Source organism: Lachnellula hyalina (genome assembly GCF_007821495.1).
Source record: "Lachnellula hyalina strain CBS 185.66 chromosome Unknown contig00075, whole genome shotgun sequence".
Lineage (NCBI taxonomy): Eukaryota > Fungi > Ascomycota > Leotiomycetes > Helotiales > Lachnaceae > Lachnellula > Lachnellula hyalina.
This window is the reverse complement of record NW_022157189.1, coordinates 1-22,807: the sequence shown is the minus strand read 5'-3', so window position 1 is coordinate 22,807 and position 22,807 is coordinate 1. Positions and strand designations below refer to the sequence as shown.

General features: G+C 45.4%; 6 protein-coding genes across 6 annotated transcripts; 3 read left to right on the top strand and 3 right to left on the bottom strand.

Moving 5' to 3' along the window:
* Nucleotides 1–5,689: 5,689 nt before the first annotated feature.
* LHYA1_G005516 (putative CDP-alcohol phosphatidyltransferase class-I family protein) lies at nt 5,690–6,966 on the bottom strand (the record flags this gene model as incomplete). Its single annotated transcript, XM_031150460.1, has 3 exons — nt 5,690–6,467; nt 6,523–6,807; nt 6,884–6,966. 3 exons carry the CDS (start codon nt 6,964–6,966, stop codon nt 5,690–5,692), a joined length of 1,146 nt encoding a protein of 381 aa, XP_031004996.1.
* A 3,763-nt stretch (nt 6,967–10,729) lies between these two features.
* CYP8B1_0 (7-alpha-hydroxycholest-4-en-3-one 12-alpha-hydroxylase) lies at nt 10,730–12,419 on the top strand (the record flags this gene model as incomplete). The annotated part of the gene is made up of 3 exons (XM_031150459.1): nt 10,730–10,956; nt 11,055–11,456; nt 11,507–12,419. 3 exons carry the CDS (start codon nt 10,730–10,732, stop codon nt 12,417–12,419), a joined length of 1,542 nt encoding a protein of 513 aa, XP_031004993.1.
* A 2,000-nt stretch (nt 12,420–14,419) lies between these two features.
* LHYA1_G005514 (uncharacterized protein) lies at nt 14,420–14,941 on the bottom strand (the record flags this gene model as incomplete). Its single annotated transcript, XM_031150458.1, has 1 exon — nt 14,420–14,941. The coding sequence occupies one exon, from the start codon at nt 14,939–14,941 to the stop codon at nt 14,420–14,422; it is 522 nt and encodes a 173-aa protein (XP_031004994.1).
* Nucleotides 14,942–15,491: 550 nt separating this feature from the next.
* Nucleotides 15,492–16,727, bottom strand: rsad2 (Radical S-adenosyl methionine domain-containing protein; the record flags this gene model as incomplete). Its single annotated transcript, XM_031150457.1, has 3 exons — nt 15,492–15,707; nt 15,763–16,002; nt 16,143–16,727. 3 exons carry the CDS (start codon nt 16,725–16,727, stop codon nt 15,492–15,494), a joined length of 1,041 nt encoding a protein of 346 aa, XP_031004998.1.
* Nucleotides 16,728–17,269: 542 nt separating this feature from the next.
* Nucleotides 17,270–18,051, top strand: KCY (UMP-CMP kinase; the record flags this gene model as incomplete). Its single annotated transcript, XM_031150456.1, has 4 exons — nt 17,270–17,303; nt 17,357–17,667; nt 17,716–17,889; nt 17,944–18,051. The coding sequence occupies 4 exons, from the start codon at nt 17,270–17,272 to the stop codon at nt 18,049–18,051; spliced, it is 627 nt and encodes a 208-aa protein (XP_031004999.1).
* Nucleotides 18,052–20,203: 2,152 nt separating this feature from the next.
* On the top strand, nt 20,204–21,180 carry PRTA_1 (Aspergillopepsin-2; the record flags this gene model as incomplete). The annotated part of the gene is made up of 2 exons (XM_031150455.1): nt 20,204–20,603; nt 20,783–21,180. The coding sequence occupies 2 exons, from the start codon at nt 20,204–20,206 to the stop codon at nt 21,178–21,180; spliced, it is 798 nt and encodes a 265-aa protein (XP_031004997.1).
* Nucleotides 21,181–22,807: the final 1,627 nt, after the last annotated feature.

The following is a 22,807-nucleotide window of genomic DNA, read 5'->3' as shown; positions in this document are numbered from 1 at the left end:
GATGGATATATTGTGGGATTGACATCTTGGAGGTTAAACCACAATTGATCTATTGATTATCACAGCTTTGCTTTAGAAGTGGGGTTGATTTGATCGTATTAATATGAGGAAGGTCAGGTGGCGTGCGCGATATAAGTTGCCCGCCGCAGTAGATACAGCCAGAGGATATAGGGCGCAGTAAGGCCCCTTTGATATTTCGACACGTGGCTCTGCGTCAACTTGATCGTAATTCTTTGAATGCGCTTTGAAGGAGTCTATAATGATATCTTAAATTCACTTTCAAATGATTATATTCCGAGTTTTTGTCACGTGAGGTAGGGTGCAGCTGAAATGGCCCAACTTTTGCATAGCATAAATAATGCCAAGACGCTAAGCATAATTCTTCCTCGGCAGCTTACTACGAAGTACAGCATAACGTATCGGCTTTTCTCTCTCTAAGTCCCTCTGCAGTACAGTAGAGTATAGAGATGATATAATATTATTAAATCAATTGTTTTTGTTAGGATAAGGGCTGTATCCCGACCTTTCTAGTCATGTGACCTAGCTTAGTCAGCGAAGAGGCCACCACCTCTTCGCGTCTCCCCTTTCCACTTCTAGACATCAATCAAGAACAACCAACCGCGAAGACCACTCTTTACTAGCTAGTAGTACGAAGTGATTATCACGACATCTGTGATACTAACACTAGAGCTTAAGAACGATAATAAAGAATAACCCAGGCTTTTAGTAGCCTAGAGGTATAGCTATAACTATTATAAGCGCTTATAGTATCAGATGTGCGAATTATACTTTAGGTCGGCTATCCGGTATCCTTCCCCGGCCCCGGCGTAACACACGCTTACTAAAGCTCTCTATGGTACTGTACTTGATTAGCTGTATATAAAATGATATATCATATCGACTACCGGGGAAGCAACCCGAGTGAAACTCCATGTGCATATCAATTTACACTAGGAGAAGAACATAGTAAATATGCAATGACCATCCCGCGGAAGCAAGCTGAGTATCCAAGCCAATCACCGCCGTAGCCGCCATGCCAAGCCAAGGGGATTGGAAACCGATTGCTAGGACTAGGCTGATATCCAGAGTGCCACGGCTAAGCTAGGCGCGCGAGAAAGGATGAGGGGTAGTGAGGAGGAGAGGAATTTCAGGATGGATCTGGAGAAAGCCTTCGCGAAATTTGCTACGTACTAGTTCAGTATTGGTTGGGATATATGTCACGTCTAACACGTGACCTTAGTATCGATGACTAGGCAGCGATGAGGCCTTTCACTTCATCGCCGCAACCTTAGCTAGAAACCTTTTCTACACCCAGAAGTGCAACCACGTAACCACCGATAAACTCGGTCGAGTACGAGAATACTAGGCCAGACCAGTGCACTATGTGTATACCAACAGTATTTAGGAATATCTTTAATTGCATTCTAAATCCTTTTGAATACCAGATAGCAGATATAAATCCACCCATTCATTAATAAAACATACTAATCATCCCCTCGCCATCGCCTATATTTCCAAATTCCTCATCCCTCGTTATCGTCGGGATCCACCTTCAAAACCGTATAATCTCCCACATAAACGAACACCAAAAACATTGTCTTCCTCGGATACCGCCGCGGCTCATTCTTGAGAATGGACTTCAGCTTACGCTGTATCTTTTTCCACGCCTCTTCTTCAGCATCTCTATTCGCGACAAGTGCGGTCATATCGTCCCATTGACATATAAAGGTCACTTGTGCGAGAGCTTCTTCAAGTGGTTGCCCGGAGCGGGTTGCGACCAGAGTGAAAATGTCTGCGAGGCTGAAATCAGAGAGTTGTTCGAAGGAAACTAGAGCTGCGGGATCGTCGTCTGGAATGCCGTCTACGCCTTGAATAGCGAATTGGAGAGTTGGCTTCTTAGGAGTGACAGGTTTAATCGAGTTTCCGTTTGCGACAACCGGGGCTCCGTTTGATTGAATAGGCTGGCGGGTTTGGAGAGCCGAGCGGTTAAGTGCGTAGGGCCTGCTTGGTGCCTCATTCACGACTGTGAGATCTATGGAGTCTGGGACATTGGATGGCGGAGGCGTGTGCTCCACACTGGTCGCTGGCATATTGACTGAGTCAGATCGGCTGATTGGGTTTGGTAGTGATGTGTTGTTATGACAGACAGCGGCCGAAATAGACTGGGTCTGAGCAGGCACTGGTCTGAGAGATTCCTCTATGCTTGCAGATAAAATGATGTTGTCCGGCCGCCTTTGACCGCTATTTGTGGGGTTAGAGGCACTGGGGAGACATTCTACAGCTGGAGAGGACCTAGTACTTGTAGAAATATTGTTGTTGGAGTCTGCAGAAATACTGGCCTCATTATGAGCAAGCGCCGAGTTGATAATTTGCCGATCATTTTCGCTGGATCTAGGTGGTAGCGTAGGTTCGATCGTCGCGGAAGACTTCAGCTTTTGCAAGCTGGCTCGAAATATTTCCGATGCTTCGACGATAGGAGCTACAGCGCTTCTAGATGATTCGGACCTGTCACAGAGGGTGCCATCCCATGGTAGGAGCTCATTTTCGGTAGATATGCTTGGGACAGTGGGAGTGGATATAGGTCTCTCTTGCGCCAATGGTGAAAAAGTCGCAGATGACTCGATTTGTTCGGATGGTTCGATATCCATTGCAGAAGTAGATGATGTGGGATCTGGAACGGAATTCGTAGGAGGGGGGAGATAGAGCTAGACCAATCCCAGGTATCACGAGGAAGACCATCATTAGACTTATGCGTTTCGTTGAATTGATCGGCTCGCGGTTCCTGAACTTTATATTAGTTCTTGTTCCTAAGCTTGGGAGGAGGATTTGAATAGATACTGACCTGAACAGAAGCGTGCATTTCTGCATTCGCAAATCCGGGTGGATCGACAGTGATATTTGAGCCTTGTAGTCTCTCGTTCTGGTCATGGTTCGATCGGTGTCGTTTTTTGGGAGGGGCTTCAGCTGTTGGCGAGGAACTTTTGGCCTGAAAGTTTGTTAGTGTCGGACTACGATAGGCTGACAAGAAAAAGTCTATAGCATACCCTTTTGTGATTAGTGAGGGCGGGCAATGGACCACGACGCAGTTCAAGGAAGTCATCTTCATCGCATCCTTGGATAGTGTCCAACCACTCTTGTCGTCGAGCTCTCCAAGCTGCTTCAAATTCCGGGGTCTTTGTGATCACCCCATCAACCTTGTGCAGAAAACCAAAGCCACCCTTATTATACTCTTGCAAGTGGGAAAATATCTTGTTTACAAAGCGCTGACACATTCTTTCCATATGCAAACGTTTTCTTTGGTTATAGTTCCTCCCAACTTGACTGCAAAGGTCGTCGACAAAATGGGTGATGGCATGCTCGTTCGGAGGACGTAATTGATAGAGACAGCGCTCGTGTAGATATCGGAACACAAATGGATCTATGTTATTAAGGTCAAATTCGTCAAGATTGTCCTACGGGAAATGGTTAGCCAGAACGAAGTTACATTGCTTTAAGAGAAAGCCGGGGATTTATTACCTTGAATAGAAAATCGATAACTGGGGGCACTGGTGGTACCGTAAGAGGATATGTGTACTCCAGATGAACTCTAATATTCTCTGTTACATATCTGCAGAATGTTAGCATTTCTAGACTCCAGATGAAGGCGCTAGAGTCTTACTTGGCAGTAGTTTCGTTTCGGCGTGAGGAAAATGAATCCGCAGTTCCTCTACTGCGAATCTTGCGATATTTATGAATTCCATCATTGGACCTAGCCTCTATCTCCTCTCCTATATCATCCATCTTTGACTTTCATCAGCAAGAACACAAGCATGGGAACATGGGGTAAATACCATTTCTCTTGCGCGCAGACCCTCCTTGTAGTTCTCGTTCCCTCTCCAGTTATACTCCTGGTAGCACATTAATGTGACCACCCCTAGAACAATTCTGTGTCAACAAGTTAGAAACGTGATTCTTTTCCAGGAGTGCAGTTCCTTCAATACTTACTTGTCCTTGTCTCGAGGATATGTTGGCCACCCACGTTTCAAAGCTTCGGCAGAACACTGAAAGAGATTGCGATGGAACTCCGCAAAACTCTCGGCACATTGAAGGGCCACTGTATCTTCAGTGTTCATAGGAAATGTCCCCTCTTCTAGGCCCGGAGTCTTCTTTATGAAACTCTTTCGAAAAGCGGCCGTCGCATGCGACAACTTACTCCATGATCGACCACAGGTCTTCTCACGAGGATATCCAAGATAAGCACACCAGTCATCGGTGCGAGTTTTGATAAATTCGTTCCGCTCTGGGATCTCATAGAGCATCATGTGAAAGTTGGGGGGTGTGGTGGAATGGAATGGACCACGAAAATATTTGAGGATTGAGCAGGTTTGGACGTTCTCAAATGTAGTCAAAGAGTGGAATAATGATGAAGAGAAAGAACGAGGGCTTCTGGTTGTATTATAGATAAATACGCGCCTATTTAGAGGCGACAGCTTGAAGAATACTACAAGGGTTGTTTTCTTGCATACCCCGTAGGCAGGTTGCGACGCCTGTGGGGCAGAAACAAAGAACAGCAAAATAAAGCATGGCATCTAGAATTTCGAGAGTTGCTGGGCTCATGTTCAACTCGACATATTCATCGAATCATATCAACCTTTGACAGAGGTTGGTACAAGGGTGGTTTCCTGCTACTCAGGTCGCTTTGACCCCTCTGTAGGCACAGCACTTTTTGTGAGAATGTTGCTATCCGAGACAAATCGGCAGCAGCCTCATAACGGCTTCTCAATCTTAGATTTAGCAGGAAATGACAAAAGAAGCAAGCGTTTGGAGTTATAAACAAAACAGCAAGTTTAGCTAATTGACCGTGAAAGAAAGAAAGGAACGCATTGGATAGGTTCTAGCAGAATTGAATCGGCTGTTTTGCTTGATCAAACGCCTGTCTCCTGCTGCCTCATGTAAAACCTTTTCCTCTTTATGCGCTATTTCGCCCCCGCGCGCGCCCTCCCGTCCATGAGCCATGGCGTCTAGGCTTCTGTGACATCAAATGATGTCTGGCCATTATAGGTCTCCTACAGAACTGCTTTTCAGGTTCATGATCCGATAGGATCTTGCGGATGCCTGCCACCTGAATCGAGGGGAAGAAATGATAGGTAACATATTAACAGAACTTTTCATGCTGCTAAGGAAGAGAGTGGCTTGATCTAGTGCGATTTTAGGATTGGATGGTAAGTCGTTACAAGGTTGATGGCCATGTCGAAAAGGGCAAGGACAAGGCCAAGCAGCTAGGATCCCGGATTGCGGGCGTTGGTTGGTGAGTTAGGCAAAAGTTGCCAGGTTTCTCATAGATTAAAGGGCGTGGTTTGCCTTTGGTTTTCGAACCATCGCAGACCTCACCTCCTTGGGAACTTGAGGAAGACAGTCCAGCGTTCGGGCGCTAACCCACAGGCTAATAAATATAGGGGCCGAACACTAATGTTTTGCGCGTATGGGACCACTGCGGGTTGTTAGTGGGTAGGGCCTTGAATTTAAGATAGATCGAATAACGGTACCTAGTTCTCTACTGGTCCGAACAGTTGTGAATTAATATGTCTAGGGTGTCCTGTTCGAGAATTCTTCATTCGTTCCCGTGAGCTTTCCTTCTAGAAACGCCAATTTAACGCTAAAATAGTCATATCTTTCTATTCATCCACCATACACTCATTGGATCAGATTCCTACTCAGCCTTGCCCTTCCAGCCTTGCTGATGAAGAGCCCACTTCACCGCCTCCAGAACATCACTAACAACGACCTTTGGCTTATATGCAGGTTTTGTTCCATCCTGGAAGACCCCCGTTTTGACTAGAACACTAGTCCACTCCGTACCATGTGCACTCTTGAAATCATTGGCGCCTCGAATATCACTCTCTGGGTTGTCACCAACCATAAAAACGTGGTCTAGCTGGCCGACTCTTCCCCCGTGTGCGCCGAGCATTTGGGCTCGATATTTGTTCAATACCCGCTCCGCATATTCGTATGTAGCTGCGTGGGGCTTCCCAATGACAGTGCGTTTCAGCGCTGCACCATTGGTCGTAGCGTCCCAGACTCCCTGCAGTGAAGCTTGAAATCCTCCCTGTCCTAGACGCGCCATGTGGTATGAAGTGGCCCAGAAGAGGTCGGGATTAGAGAAGAATAATTGCGGTTGACCATCTTGTTGCCAGCCGTTATTCGGGAGGGAGGGGTTGCCGTTTTTCTCGGACGTTGTGCCTAGAACTCCGTTCTTCGATAGTAGCAAATCGAGTATGATTTGTGTATCTAGAGCCCAGTCGCGTGGATCGTTGAAAACAAATACAGCGTCTATTTTTAGGGAGTGTGCGGGGTTTGTGTGGTCGATAGGTGTAGGAAGGGGCCGCGTGGCGGATTTGTAGTAATCGGAGAAGATTTGGTTGAATGGCCAGATAGCGGGGCATGCCATGATAATATCGCCAGGTGTGACGACGTTCTTGAATCCGTATCTTTATCATCCATCAGTATATCCTCATGGTAGAATTGTAGACCCAGGACTCTTACTGCTCGGCAACCTGTCGACATTGGTCTCCATCTCCACCAGTGACCAAAATAGTCTTATCCTGCAAGCCTCCCACCAGCTGTTTGAAGGGGGTATGTGACTGGACAAAATTCTCTTCTGTGAGGGGCACACCCAGCTTCTTGCTCAATTCTGCGACCCGAGCGCTTTCGTGCTTTCCGCCTCCATTGGTAAGAAGGATAAATGGAATATTGTGGTTGTATAGAAACGCCAATGCTTCGGGAGCGCCGGGAATCGGGGCAGCAGATCGCAGCAGCACGCCATCGATACTAAGGAGCTTTGATTAGCATGATGTCTCTTAGAGGTCGGCTTTCGAGTGAGCAGGTGGTGGTAGAAGAGACTCACTCAAAAGCAAAGGCAAAGCGAGACGTGCCATCAGGAACAACAGCAGAGCTACTGAAGCGCCGTTGCTTTGAGTGAGGTGCCATTTTAAAGAGAGAATTAGGCGAACGCGGTAATGATTGAGTCGAAAAGGTATTCGAAATAGTCGGGGGTGTTGAATTGCGGAGAGAGCTCCTAGTAGTATTTATGGATGGCAAGTAGCGAGGGTGTCGATGCCACAAACACTCGAGCAATGGTGAATGTGCATGGCGAGCCATATTCAATGGTGAAGTACATATTCGCATTGCGTGGCGATGGATTGAAAAGGTGGGCCGTGGGCGTTGGACGGTGGTGCGTTGTAGAGTCGTTGTGATACATTGAATAGCCAAAAATGTTGAACAATGAGACTATCTAAGAAGTGGGGCAAGGCAAGACATGGAGCTTATCAAGTGGCCCAAGCTCCTAGCGATCTCCCCCTTTTCTCCCCCCCCCGTTTCGGTTGAAAGTTTCTTAGTATAGTATTCCGAGCTCACCGAGTCTTACTTCCGGATCATGCTAGAGAATACCATGTAAGATGCCATTGTGCAAGTAACGCTGTCATTCAACAGATCGACTCAGAGCAAATCGGATTGTTAAAGGTTATCTGGTTCAATATGCATGCAGCCTTCCTTTTGTGTTACACAACGCAAAACTGATTGGCATTTCCTTATGATATTCTGAAACTTCTTAATCTATATCATTTACGATTGCCACGTCTTTACAATCTCAGGCCTTGCATCTGCAGTGGCAGTGACATTGGCGGTGAGAGAACAAGTCTCTAAGCTATGTGAGTCTCGTAGCTTGGACATTGTGGCACTTTCTTTGTTATTGTGGACAAGATTTTAGAAGGGAATATCTACATTTGGCGTTGATACTTATGGACAGCCAAGAGACCAACGGACTGTGGTGGTTCACGGAGTATTTGCTATGCCAGGGATTTTGTAGTAATATTTTTTATGTGTGATTCGTATTTGATCGTCCAGATTGCGTCTCTGAATTGCACAGCAAGTACGTGATTTCCTAAAACGGATTCTGGTCATGTTATAAGAGTAACTAATTTCATCCGAGCTAATTAGCTTGGGAAGAAGCAATCACTAATTACTTAAGCAGTTCTATGGCGTATTGGATCTAGCCATGCAACATAGTGCAGGTTCAGACAACATTTGAGAAGTTTATACCTTCGTCGTCGGTCACGTGTTCGCTGACCGCTACCAGTCACCTGGCTTGTAGTACGAAGTAAAAGAAACCTCTAATTAAAGTCAAGCTCCTTATTTCTTGGATAACTCGGCATACTGATTATCTGAATTCAGCTTTATTTCACTGGTTGCGTCATCTACTCGAGCAGTGTGTCAACTAAGAACTAGGCAGCACCCCACACCCCTACCAGTCTAATCTTTACTTGTTCTACACCTCTCCTCTCATCTCTAAGGCTATCCTCAACAACACTCCTTCCGTGATCGAGCAACAGTCTCCGGAAATATGGCTTCAACGGTGCACAAGCTAGATACCATTCCATCGGAGATTATCAAACGTGTCGCTGCATACTCCCCATTCAAGTCTGTGCTCGCACTCCTCAAAACCAACCGCAGGTTGCACCAGGAATGCAATGACCATCTTGTATTCAAGGATATTATAAAGAACGGAAACGGGTTTGATGCAATGCCCTTATGGGACATTAGCTTCCTCTCGGGAAATACATCCGCTTCCGAGTGCGCTCGTTTTGCCTTCGCTGATTCGGTGGCCCGAAGGTTAGTTGCTAGTGTTCGACTCGAGGATGAGAAAGGAAACGTGAGTTTGGATACAGATGGCGATGCGTACCGCATGATGCACTGGGCACCACATCTTGTAGCCCTTCACCATCCTTTTATCACAGACCCCGAGCTCCACGCAACAATGCTGGATGCTCAGCTAAAGCGAGAGAATGGCTGGGCGGCAAATCTGGAGGCATTAGCAACAATCAACTTTTGCGTCACCGCCAAAATCTTCCACTACGGTTCTTCATCTGGGCGTATTGAAACACCCGAGGAATTGGCGGTTGCAGCTAGGAATACGCAACAAATCGAGGCGTATCTGACGGGTTATCATGAATCTGAAAACACATCCGAGCCACTTGTCACTGCGGTTCTATCATGTCAAATCATCCAGGCCTTTCAACAATCTAGCATGTTCCTGCTCCCTTGTGTTACAAACATTCCATTCCCTTCATTCACGGATTTCCCAGTACCTTTCTCAGGAAACCCTTTCCACCACCCGGAAGAGAGCTATCTAGAATGTATGACTTCAAAGTCATTCCTCGAGGACGGCGAATGGGTGGGCTACTATAATTCCTCCGCTCGTCTTGGATCTGGACGATTTGACCCACCTATGACTGGTATCTACTTTGCAACTTCCACATTGGAGCCAGAGGAGACAGACCTGGCTAAAGAAAACAATGAACAAGACGCAGATACGACAGCGGCTCGGGATAATAAGGTGGAAGTTCTTCAGGTGAAAGCATTTGGTACAGATGATGTTAGTAAATTTTCACTCTCGGGCGAGATTCGTTCAAATGGCAGGATTGATATAAGGAAGACCTATGATAGGGGCTTCGGTTGGGATTGGGCTGCTTGGATGACACCCTTTGGTATGGTAGGCTTCTGGGGACATGCTCATACTGATTACGGATACTTCTGGCTGTGGAAGAGAGCATGGACAAGACAGGGGGAACTTTAGTTTCCATTGTACGACGGATGAGAACTCTTTGGATGTCCTACCGTACTGTTGCCAGCATGTCTGCGTTGAGAAGTAGGAAATGAGTGAGGGAATTTTCCAAAGGCGCCACCCGCTTAGAATGCGAGAACTTACTATAATAGCACAAGTCAAACTCTCAAATTTTGATATCGAAGTGTTCGTCACAATCATATGAAATATAATCTCTGCGTGCTATTCTACTATAAAACTACCACGCAACTTCTCACCAGATGCACAGATTCCTATGTATTACTAGCTACTAATTGAAGAGCTCCGTGGGCTTCTCAAACTCTGCTTTCCTTCCTCATAACCTATATATAGTGTTTCAGATCTCCTATTCGTATTATTAAAGACATGCCTATTACATTAGAAAGCATAGCTAGCCTAGCTAGAAAAATCATATAGGTGGAGTAGAAATATGCTTCCAATTAACTGGGAAAGCAGGGAATATAAGGCTAGAGAGCTAGATAGAAGTGTTCATCAAAGTGGAAAGTGTTTAGCGTAGCGTATAGTAATATCCGATAATGTTACCAAAATGTCTAATAATCGCAAAATGGTCTGATTTGGCTGCCCTTTAATTGTGAGGAATCGTAAGCAGGGTGGATTATACGGTAGAATCAGTGAGTAATATGACAACTTCTAAAGATCTTAGTGAGGGCGGTATATATGGCTTTTATGCCTCTTACATCATGACCATCCAGGTATGCCTCATCTGTGGGAAAAAACGTGACAGGTCACATTATGCACTTCCTGAATTCTCTGATCCTGACATCCCTAATTTTATAGGAAATAAAGCATATGACCTACAGAAAGCTGGAACGCTGAGGTACACCTCTGCAAAATCCTATACGGCGTATTTAATAGTTAATTGCGGCCGCGGGGGGGACGGTTCAGTAGCGCATTATGCGAAACAATTGTATGCTACAACAGACTATACGAGTAGTGCTTAGGTAAGCTTTTTTTTGGCGTTCCCACCAGTTCCCGGTATCTTTGCATACTCCCTCACTCCCTCTTCAAGACGTCGCATATTCTCGAGTGTCTTGTACTTGACATATGCTAGCATATTTATTATATGTAATGCTCAGGGCCGAGCCGCATACAATGCATGTCACATATTCAACACAGAGCATCGTCAGTTTTCTGACAAAATCAAGCTGGCCGGCATTTATCGCCTTTGTGGTCGTTCTAACCTCCCTACTCGTTCTCCGGTTCCTGGGCGCCAAAGATGTTGATCCAGAAGAGCCTCCAGTTGTCCGCCCCAGAATCCCATTCGTTGGTCACATGATAGGACTTCTACGCCACCATAATAACTACTTCACCCTTCTGAGGTATGTGAGATGTGCAATAAATATCTCCCATTGTGCTAATGTTAGTCTAGAAAACGTTACTCCGGACCAATATATACTGTTAAACTATTTTCCTCCAGAATCTACATCGTTCAATCGCCCGAGCTTGCGCACGCTGCTTTCCGTCAAAGCAAGACGATTGACTTCGAGACCATTAAAGGGTATGCTAGTTGCAAAGCAGTGGCATTTGGTCAGCATGCGACAGACGTAGTTAACTTTCGACCTCCGAATGGTGAGGACTCCTACATGTCCGACCTGCATCAAGAGATGTACGGATCGTTGGCACAAGGGCCGAATCTGCTGGAGACTAATTCCCGAGTGCTCAATTATCTTGCGAGATCCTTGAATGCCATTCAAACAACACCAAAAGAGTATCCTTTGTTTCGGTGGCTACGGGACGAATATACTCTTGGATCAGCAGCGACACTTTATGGATTGCCCAACCCTTTGTCAGAAGATCCAAACCTCATAGAATCAGTATGGTAGGTGAGCTTCTTCGTTCAAAATTAGCTTTTGTCTGATTTCTAGCTAGGGACTTTGAGCATGATCTCGGGGTGTTGGTTCTCGACTTCTTTCCAAAAATAACGGCACCCAAAGGCTACGCAGCCAGAAATGTCGTTACACCTGTTTTCGAGAAGTATTACAATGCGGGCCTTAACAAGAATGCCAACACTCTGGTCCAACGCCGAGAAGTGGCTGCACGTCAATGGGGCTTGACGACCAAAGAGATATCCCAAGCAGAAATCAGCATAATAATGGCGGCAGGTACTAACACTGTCCCCAACGCCTTTTACATGATTTGTCACATCTTCTCGCAACCAGACCTAGTCATAGCCCTTCGGCAGGAGATCAACAAAATCACAAGCCGAAAGACTCGAGATGGTATCGAGACTGTGGCACTCCATATCTCAATGCTACAATCTCATTGTCCGCTCATCACCGCGTGCTTCAACGAAACCCTACGGCTGAACAAAACAGGAGCGGCAGTCCGTACAGTTCTGGAAGATGTTATGCTCGACAATCGATATCTGCTTAAGAAGGGCGCTTTCGTCCAAATTCCCACTGGTTTGTTGCAATCAGACCTTAATGTCTGGGGGCCCGACGCTAAGCAGTTCAACCCTCAACGATTTCTCACGCAAAATTCGTTGCCGAAGGATGTCAGGAAGGCTCAAAATCAGGCTTACATGCCCTTTGGTGGGGGGAAAAACCTTTGTCCAGGGAGACATTTGGCGTATACTGAAATCGTGGCCTTTGTTGCTATGCTGGTGCTTGGTTTTGAGCTAAGTACGAGTGACGGAGGTAAATTGCACGTGCCGAAAGGTGAGTTTCAAAGGTTAGGCGTTGCGTCCATCTCGCCCGAGAAGGATCTAGATATTTTGATCACGAGAAGAAAGGAATTCGAGGATGTGACTTGGGAATTTGATACGGGTACTGTAATGGAATAAATATGGAGCAATTTACAAGGTAGAAAGAGATAAGTTTTTATTTATGAATCACCTGGTTGGATCTGGGACATTGAATTTGATGATGCCACGATTCTTTTATTGTTTTTTGTTTTATGACGAGTTCCACCCAAGACTCTCCACGCCCGCGCGGAGAAAGAAATCTATCTCCATTTGTTAACTAGCACCAAGTAACCACTCTAGGGTGCTTTTTTCTCACTCTCTGCCAGCTACCTCATTCTGAGACTGGCCTTATCGTTGCTTTGATCGCTCAAGCACCCGACATACTTGACCTGCAAAGATGTGCTGTTTAAGACCTTGGTCTCAGCGAGGTTCTTTCCACCGGCGCCCATGTTGAGAAGCATGCCATTGTTGACAAGGTAACCGATGGCCACAGTTCCGTTGTCGGGGCCGAAACTTCCATGGGCTCCGAGCCCCCCGATGGCAAAGTTGACTGTGCCGAAGTCTGGAAGCTTGGATGAGTCTCCCGACACGACAAAGTCTGCACAGCCTCCCTTGATGGCTGCAGTTGCTGTAGCATTTTGCTTGCTTAGGTAGCTCCCGATAGTTTGATTGTGTCGGGCATTCTTGATGACGAAGTCGACCTGGGTGGTGTGCCCTGCATTGTCGCTTTCCAAGTGGATGTCGGCGGAGATCGAGTCTCCGGGTTTGACGTCGAATGCTGTGCTGTTGGCAATAACGCTCAAGTCAGGCAAGATGTCGTAGAAGGCATTGTAAGTTGTGACCGAGCTGCCGTTAGTGCCCTTGCCAGTTGAAGCGCGGACACCGATGCGAATCAAGGAGCTGTTGCCTGGGTTCTTGAAATCCTTGTTGGCGTCCATTCCCAGGCCTGTCCAGATATGTGCAGTGTACATCCCATCACCGTTGGCGGATGCTGGGACCTTTACTTCGGGGACTGTGAATGAGGCTTCAATGGTGGTGAAGGGGTTCTTCTGTTCCGACAAGAGCAGGACTCCAGCGGCGTCGTCGCTGACAGTTGGCTGAGGGGCGCGCTTGGTGGGTGCAGCCATGGCTGATGTGGCAAGGATTGCTGCGGTGAAGATGGTGAACATCATATTGATTGAGTTTGGTGGAGTGTGAGTGTAGTTGTGGTGGAGTTGTTTGTTGTGAGGAAAGAAAGTGTATTAATCGAGAAGAGATGCCCTAATTTATACACTTAATCTAGACGTTGTTTTCTATACGATCTTGCTGTTTCTCCGCTCTTTCCGGCGACAACTTGTTGTAAAAAGTTGTTGAGGAACTATTAACATAGTAATCATATAAAACCACCCCTTTTCCTCCATTGTTCCGCCTTATCAGCATTGTTCTCAGCATTTTTCGTAATAGAGTAATTAACCTCTTTATTTTGTCTTCTTTGTCCGAATAGTATTTAACCAGCTTTGTCTCTTTGTGTTCTTGGGGGATGGTCGTAGCCTTTGGTGGAAGCAGCGCTAGTGACAATACTTTGCCCTTAATCGAAGATTACGGAGACCGATGATTGGTCGGGAGAGGAATTAAAAGTCCTCTAACGAAACCACTCTTTTATTTATTACGCTTCGAAGAACCCATCATTTACGTTTCGTACCGGTAGCAGACATCATTTCCGACAAGCACTAGTTTTTGTTTCTTTACTCGCATTAAAAGCCATGTTGATATGGCTTACTACCGACGAATTACCCCATGTTCTCATAGTATTAATGCCATGCTAAAGACTGAACATTCATGACTTCTAATGAATGCCGGGCTCATTTTTCATGGACGTCTTAGCCAACCGCAAGCAAAGTCACGCAAGGTGACTTGATCTGTCTGAAATGTCTAATTTTATGATAACTTATCCGGAAGTGATTTTAGTTTCCGGAAAATACATATGATAACTTATAAAGATCTAATAAAGAAGGTGAAAGCCGTGGATATACAGCCATAGACCCAAGCGTTATGCCAGGCATGTGACGCAACACGTGATAAGCCTCCTCAAGCTCATAATCCTGACCCTAACACTTCCTCTACTGACTTCCAGCGAGTTGCTGAGGAAAGAAACCGACATAAAAGTCCTTCTTACCTAGCGGCACCCCCTCTTTACGCAGAATCCCATATGCAGTTACAAGATGGAAGTAAATATTCGGCAAGGCAATCCTATGAGCATACGCAGCGCCGCTCATCTCAATCGTCTTTCCAGGGCCAACCTGAGTGGTCCCCAAAATATCGCTATGTTGATTTACGACGTCCTTATCAGCATCGTTGAGCCTCTTCAGCACTGTCTCAATGCGCTCGTAGCATTCGGCAAATGTCGTAGGTTTGCCTTCAAAAGTCAACGGCTCCCGACCCGTTAGTCTTGCGACTATATTCTCCGAGAATTGCGATGCGATGCGCACTTGATCGGTCAATGCGTACATATCCTCGTGCAACCGGGCCTCGAGCAGAGTGCTAGCATTGGGATGTTGCTCGGCTTGGTGGAGGATATTAGACAAGGATCTGATGATACTTTCGACCACCGCAATGGTCCCGTCGTAAAAAGTATAAACCATGGTTTGCAGCGAGAGGTTTGATGGAACTCGAATTTTGGTAAGGACAAGCAGATATGAGTGAAAGAATTTTCTAGCTGGAGTGGGGGGGAGAATTTATAGTACTATGCTGATGTAAGCAACTGTTTATCAAAGCTGCTATGAATAAATATATGCAAGCCGCAATAAACAGGCTAGTTACTCTACGGGACAAAAATATATAAGAATACAACCAAGATTATGATCAAAATATAAAACATGTCAAGTTGAAAGTGCGCATTCATTTATAATTCTTATTAGAAGTATGCAAAATAGATCAGTATAGAGTATGATAGACGTAGTTTTAGGTACAATCCGTTATATTACTATTAGGCTAAAACAGGAAGTAAGAACTGAACTGTAGTAAAGAGTAGATATGTATGGTCCATGTTATGCTTAGTAAGCAGTGCGAGAGGAGGTTTAGTTGAACCGGATTAGGGTTAGCGATATGATATTTTGCACCTTTTAATAATTTTAAGTCTGCGAAACTGTGATCTAGAATTACTATGAAGTTCCTAAGCAGTCAAATATATCTTCACCATTCTAATTTCTTATCCCCACTACCGCCCACACAACTGTTCGTTTTCTCAGCTGCACTGTTCCAGTTATAGACACCTCCTCTATTGTGAAATTCTTCCTGGTCCCACCGAACCTGCTTGATAGCCTTCTGTACCCCAACTTCCAAGATGGAATCCGATACTTTCTCGTCTCCATCTCCTTTGTCAAGGAAGCGCATGTACTCATCAACAAGCTAAAAGGGTCATTGTCAGCAGTGAAGAAACTGTATGATGTGATAGGCGACTGACTAGATAGCTGCTCTTCATGGATTTGTTTGGCTCCGGAATCATGCACTTTAGATGTTTGTGTCGACTACAGAAATCTTCGTACTGCGCATCGGTGATAAGAAAATCCCTTGCATTTCTCTTTCGTGCATCATTTTCATTCTCGCCAACTACGACAAGGACTTGGAAGACTTTCCATCGGAATGGATCGAGCTTCTGCACCATGTCTGCCATAGTCTCTTCCCAGTTCAGCGAACAGACGACCTATAATAATATATGATCAGCATTTTATTATGATTTATAGAACGGAAAGGACAAGAAGGTAACATGGGCAGTATTCCGTGGGGCGCAATGGAGGTTGTTCAGGGGAATTGAATCTCCAAATACTCGTAATTATTACTTACAGTGTTGAGCTTAAACCTGATCCCGCATTGTTGACACCACTCCTTAATCTGAAACAGGCTTTTCACATTGTCAAATGCCTCCCCAGAACCACGGTCCTTACGCCCAATAGCCTTATTAGTTTCAGGATTCGTCGAATCGCAAGAAATAGCCAAGATGTCGACCGCAGACCCATATTCCTTAAGCCACTTTTCAGTGACTTTGGTCCCATTGCTGACAATGCTGACACTTTCAAGTCCCAGATCATCTTTGCAATATCGGCATAACGCACCCAGGTACTTCGGATAAAGGAAAGGCTCTCCGCCTGCAAAGTTGATTTTCTTCATGCCAGCCTCGGCTAGTAGGCGGAGGCCGTTCTCAGCTTCCGAGAGAGGGAGCTTGTAACTCGATGTTTCGGTGTGGAAACAAAACTTGCAGTCGGCATTGCAGTGGCGCGTGAAAACATAGTTGACGCTGACGGGGACTATCTCGTCCTCCTTGGGGGGACTGGTGAGAGTAGAAAGAGATCGAGAGTGATTGGTGTACCGGTATGCGTAGATGATAAGCAGTAGGGTTACTACCAAGACTAGTAATGCAAGATAGGCCATATTGGAGGACGCTTTCAGCTTGACGTGGCAGGAACAAATTTAGGGACGAAATGAGATGAGGGGTTCAAATACAAGAACACTTATGGATTCTGCCTGTCACAGCTCACACCAAGGAACCAAAGAAAGGTCAATGTGAGGCGAAGATATGTTAGTTTTAAGCTCTCAAAGACGAGAATAATAAGCTAAAGAGGGAAAAGGGAAATGGGAAGCAGGCCCTTCATATACTAGCTAATTCACATGAACTTAAACAGGGAAACTTAGTATGGCTCATGACCTGACCGGTAAAACGTAGCGCCTGTGAATGGCGAAAGGTGCCTTTGATTGCTGTTTGTTTTGCTTTCACGGCTTTCGCGGATGTTGTTTGCCGTTTGAACACGAAGCAGAGCGGTGAGGGATGACTCATCTGCACCACCGGAGAAGCCCCACTACAAACGCTTACATACGTGCGCTTACATACACGCTCCATACCTAATTTCAACGGCTCAAGCCATAAAACTTCACACATTACGCAGCAGTTAGGGAGAATAAATGATGACGTGATAATGGCTGGCAAGCCATTCGTTATCTTCGTTCTGGGTAGCTAAACTCCTTCCCTTGAACAAAACATTCTCGGCTAACCTTATTTCCAGGACCCCCAGCATCTGGAAAGGGGACCCTATGCAAACGCCTTGCAGAAGATCACAACCTGTATCATCTCTCTGCCGGAGACTACCTCCGCTACCTAATCAACGGCCCCTTGGCCGGTCAACCAGACATCGTCGATGCCGTAAGATATGGTGGTACACGAGGTTTAGTACGCGGAGACGTCATCGTTTCGCTCTTGATCGAGAAGATCAAAGAGGAAATGAGTAAAGGGGAATCAGCGTTTCTTCTCGATGGGTTTCCTCGGAATCTGGAACAAGATAAGGCTTTTAGGGAGAGAATGAGGTCTGATTTCGACGTGAGTCTCACTAGCGTCATTCAAATACCCATATTTATTTTCAGACAGATCGACACACCTGACTTGACCATCTCAATATCTTGTCCAAAGGAAGTTGCTAGAGCAAGGTACCTCAATCGAAAAAGGGGCGATGACAGTGAAGATTTGTTCAATAAGAGATATTCCGATTATCAGGAACGGGATACACAAGTGGTTGAGCTATATAGGAAAGGCTTAATCGAGGTCAGTTATTCTAGTATTTTTTATCTTTGGTTGAGATTAATTTATGCCTTTCAGGTCACCGCAGATGGAAGCCTGAGCATTGGCCAGTCATATCTGGAGATGGTTAAGACTTTGTCCGGTGAAGGAGCGTGGACAAACCTTACATCCGCTGCGCAAAATTAGACAGCTTGATATCCCAGAATTGAACACAGGATTTTGTTGCTGCAGCAATAGATCTCAACATCTAGTCCGGGCAGATTGAACAATGATTTTTAGCATTCTCTGAGCTTCTCGCAGCCTCGTTGTAATTTCTGAGGCGATATCAAAGCTGACGTTTGTTCTGCCCCTTTGAGTTCAAAGTTGGCCGTTGAAGTCTATTATGCAAATTGTTGACAAGACGCGACCAATCGAAGAAGATCAACAACCTGCCTAGCTTTGGCTTTAGTCTCAAAAAACTACAAGCGTAGTTGTCATAGCTCTATGGTTCAACCGAATCCACAAGTCCTTTGACTTGATCCCATAGTTTGGAAATATTGCTGGCGGGCACTGGACATGATTATTCCTTCAAGCATCTAACTCCGGGTAACCACACTGGCGAGAAGGAGGCCTCATTACATTCATAGTATAATTTCGTCATAGATACTCCTAGCTCGAATTTCCCGGCCCAAACTAACCAGCTATCGCTCTGTTTACTTGCGTTCCTCTGGGTAGACACAGCATCTCATTATAGGAGATTTTTGCACTGGCTAAGCAAAGTCCTTAGGCGTACAAGAACATACTAGAGCTGAATTCCAGAAGACTAAATGAAGTACGAATAAAAGAGCATGAGAACAAGAGAAACATAAGAGCAACGCAAAACTCCTAAACCTTGGAAGAAACAGAAAGGTTCATGCTTGGAAGTTTCCAAGGAAGAAAACAGTTTTGTTAATGGGAATACAGCTGGACTGAATAATGATGGCTTGTAATCTGCCGGATTAATCAAGTTCTGTGTCATAGACCATGCAATCTGAGCCCGGCGTATCTAGGCACCTCCATATCATCGTCGTTTCCGCGCCCCCACCAACCCCAGCTCCATTGATAAGCTTCTACTGAGAATTTGCTGAACTTGCCAAGATATCAGGAAAGATTTGACGTACGTCAACTTGCAAACAATCTCATGGCGTATGTCTCAAGAAATTTGACATTCCGGTGTTCCGTCTCAGTTATCACGGAAGTTATCCGTATCAACGACTAAGTAGCCGCCGCTTTCCCCGGCATCCAAAACCCCATGTCGGCATTGCAGGAGGATTGCAGGGATTAGTCTTGAAGTGCAACGGGAAGATATCAACTTCCAGTCAAAATGGCTGCTACTATTTGAGGAAAAATTCAAGCGGGAGAGATATAGGAAAAGAAAGTTGATTATGGGGTAGCATTGTGGGGTTGCATTAGTTATGTTGCCATTGCTCTTCGTCGTGGCGTTACGTATAGCACATTCGTACCCCACTACAGTAAAGCATGATTGCCCGCAGATTGAAAAAGCTTATTTCTTCTGATTAGAGGGGTTCTTGGCATTATGATAAGTCCGTAGGTTCGATTTACCCCGGCATAAAATAAAGATGCGGAAATATGAATTTCCACGACAAGGGGTTATTTAGTGGGCTTGTCTGTGATGGTCACCGGGGGTTATTACCGTAGCCCAATTGCTTAGTAATGTCACGCCTGACAGCGATCTGCAAACCAAGAACTGTTTTCGTGCGTATAAGCTTGATTTTGGCGAAGCTCTCCCTGTTAACTCAATCCTTATCTGCATGATAAATATGGTGGTTGAGATACGATTCAAGTCCTCAGCACATGACCTCCAGGATGCGTAATGATCAGCACATATTCATCGGAAGCATTTTCTGAATTAGGCAGGTTGCAAAACAAATTATACTAAAGCCTCGCGGCAACGATACATTGATTCCATAGAACTATTATAGCCTGAGTTCGACCGAGAAGTGGATGGTAGCCTGTAGAGAAACATTGTAAGACAAACTTCCTTTCGCTTCAAAGGAGCAGCACATCACACATTCCTCTTTCAGTCTCCGCCTCACTGCCTCAGGGCCATGTTCGAATGGGAGAGATCATTTGCAAATGTCACGGTTATCTGCGGAAGCGTACCTCCGTATGAGTAGTGTATAACAAGAATATTGAAAATGTATAAAGTCCTATGGAAATACCTTCAATTTGAAGAGTTCGTCGTCAACACATACTCCTCAGTCCACCGTTCAGATTCTCACCTCGCTGACAACCCTTGGTATACTTGTTATCTACTTTTATTCAACTTAGTTGACTACTTCATCATAAATATTTCAAGATGAAGTTCCTCACTTCCGCCGCAAGTGTACTTTTGATGGTCAATGTCACCTTCGCGGCCAATCTCGCTGCTCGCAAGCAAGCGGCTAGAGAGGCAATCCGTGCTAGGAATGCTCTCCGTCGCACCAGTGTATTCAAAGGAAGCTCTGATGTCACTATTGTCAATGGAACTGCCGCTGTAGAGTCTTCTAACTGGGCAGGTGCCGCTATCACTGGTTCAGGAATCACCGAGGTCTCTGGTACTTTCACAGTCCCTAAGCCCACCGTTCCATCTGGTGGCAGTTCTAGCACGGAGTATTGTGGTGCTGCGTGGGTAGGAATCGATGGCTACTCGAATTCCGATCTCATTCAGACTGGTGTCCTCTGGTGTATTGAAGACGGGTCGTATGATTACGAGGCTTGTAAGCTACATTCTCTTAGAAAAGGCCCCGTTTGCTATGCCAGCTTTAGAGCTAAGAGTTATATCAAGAGCTAAAGAAACCTACTTCGAAAAATGTGGGATCCTGGCTCCTGAGATAGCTCCCGATTTCTTACCTACCTCGACAGATTTGATTTTATATCATACTAATTCGTTGCCTAGGGTATGAGTACCTCCCTGCTTCGTTGGTTGATTACTCGGGAATTTCAGTGACTTCTGGATCAGTTGTTACTGTTACAGCCACAAAGACTGGCACCAACAGTGGAGTTACTACATTGAAGAGTGGTGGAACGACTGTATCCCACACTTTCACTGGAGAAAGCTCATCCCTCCCCGGTACGAGTGCTGAATGGATTGTTGAGGACTTTCTCTCCGGCGGCTCAGAAGTTCCATTTGCTGACTTTGGAACTGTTACCTTTACTGGAGCAACCGCGGTTGTAAACGGAGCCACCGTTACAGCTGGTGGCGACAGTGCAGTTAATATTTATCTGGAGGAGAGCGGAAAAGTTCTTACGTCAACCACAATCTCTGGTAGCACGGTGACCGTTACTTACAAATAGATCTGGCGAAATTTAATCTTCTCCAATGTTCGCGCGGAAAACTTTGAACATTGGTCAAGGATGAAGATTCGGATACTATTTGTTCTAGATAGGCTTTTTCAGAATTGATAATAAGACGCTGCAGGATTGAACTCAAGATCAAGAATGTTTTCTACTATGCAAAGACGTTGTGTCGATTGTGACTTTCTTGCGGTTGGATGCTAAGGAATAACGATGCTATATTCCCGCAGTATGTGGGACCTATGAGAGGTTGATTTCCTTCAATTAAAGCATTTGCTTTTCATCACGCATGTCTATTTAATAACAGCTCTATTATTGCCTGGGTATGTTTTAAAGGGGTAGAGTCTAAATTCTCGCCTAATTTTACCGACGTACTCCATCATAATTAACAAGGACAATTGACTTAGTGTCTGTCTTCTGCGCTATTATATTATACTTGCTAGTCGCACTCAGTTTTGGTATCAGGTGCTATATAACAGCTATACATCGTGTCCTATTTGAAGTGCTAGCACCTGCAGGGATCATCCTATTCGCAATTACAACTTCTGTGTTGTCGCGTGTTATATATTCAAATAATTCTAAAGTTATCACATACGACCACAGACTGAGGAGAATTGGGCATCCCGTCCGCTCTGCCATACACAAGCCTCAGATCGGCAGATTAGTAGTTGGGTGGGTGACCACCAGCGAATACCTGCTGTTGTATGTTTTTTTGCTGATTTTTTTCATTTTGCCCCACTTAGTCCCTTTTAAAACTACACGGACTTCCTGAGTCAATAGTATCTGATAGAGGCACCTTGTTTGTCTCGGAGTTTTGGAAAGCTGTATGCCATCGTCTGCAAATGCGGATCGACCTTTCCACCGCATACCACTATGAAACCGACGGCCAGACCGAGAATGCCAACTCGTTCATGTCACAATATCTCAGGCAATACATCAACTTCGCTCAGGATGATTGCACGCAATGTCTTTAATAGTTCTACTAGACTGTCCCCATTTTTTTGCGAATACTTGTTACCACCCACGGATGAGCTTTGGACCTCGTCCGACTACAGCAACAATGTCTAGAGAGTTAAAAGCACGCAATAAAGAGGGTACCGACTTTGCCACAAAGGTGCAGGAGATTACGGACCTACTCCGTACAACTATGCTTTTAGCACAGGACCCACAGAGGAGGTTCCCAGATGTGAACAGAGAACCAGCCCCGGCCTACCATATTGGGGATATGACAATCCTCAGCACACGCAACGTCGACTTCGCTAGACCTACAAAGAAATTCGACCATAAGTTCCTCGGCCCTTTCCGCGTTGAAGAAGTAGTGGACTCGAGTTCATACAGACTCAAACTACCACCCGAGTTGGAATTAATCCATGATACTTTCCATACCTCCAATTCACGCCCGACACCCCAAGCCCCTCTCTCAGGAAAATTCAACCCACCACCACCTATTGCCCTTGATGCACAGGGTCAAGTGTTATATTCCGTGGAAAATATCTTAAAATCTAAAAGAACGAAAAAAGAAGGCTTCTAGTAAGTCCCCCCCCCCCCCCCCTTTCCGGCCACCTGTTTACACCTAAAAACGTGATTTGCAGGGGTATATAACTCTATTAATAATTAATAATAAAAT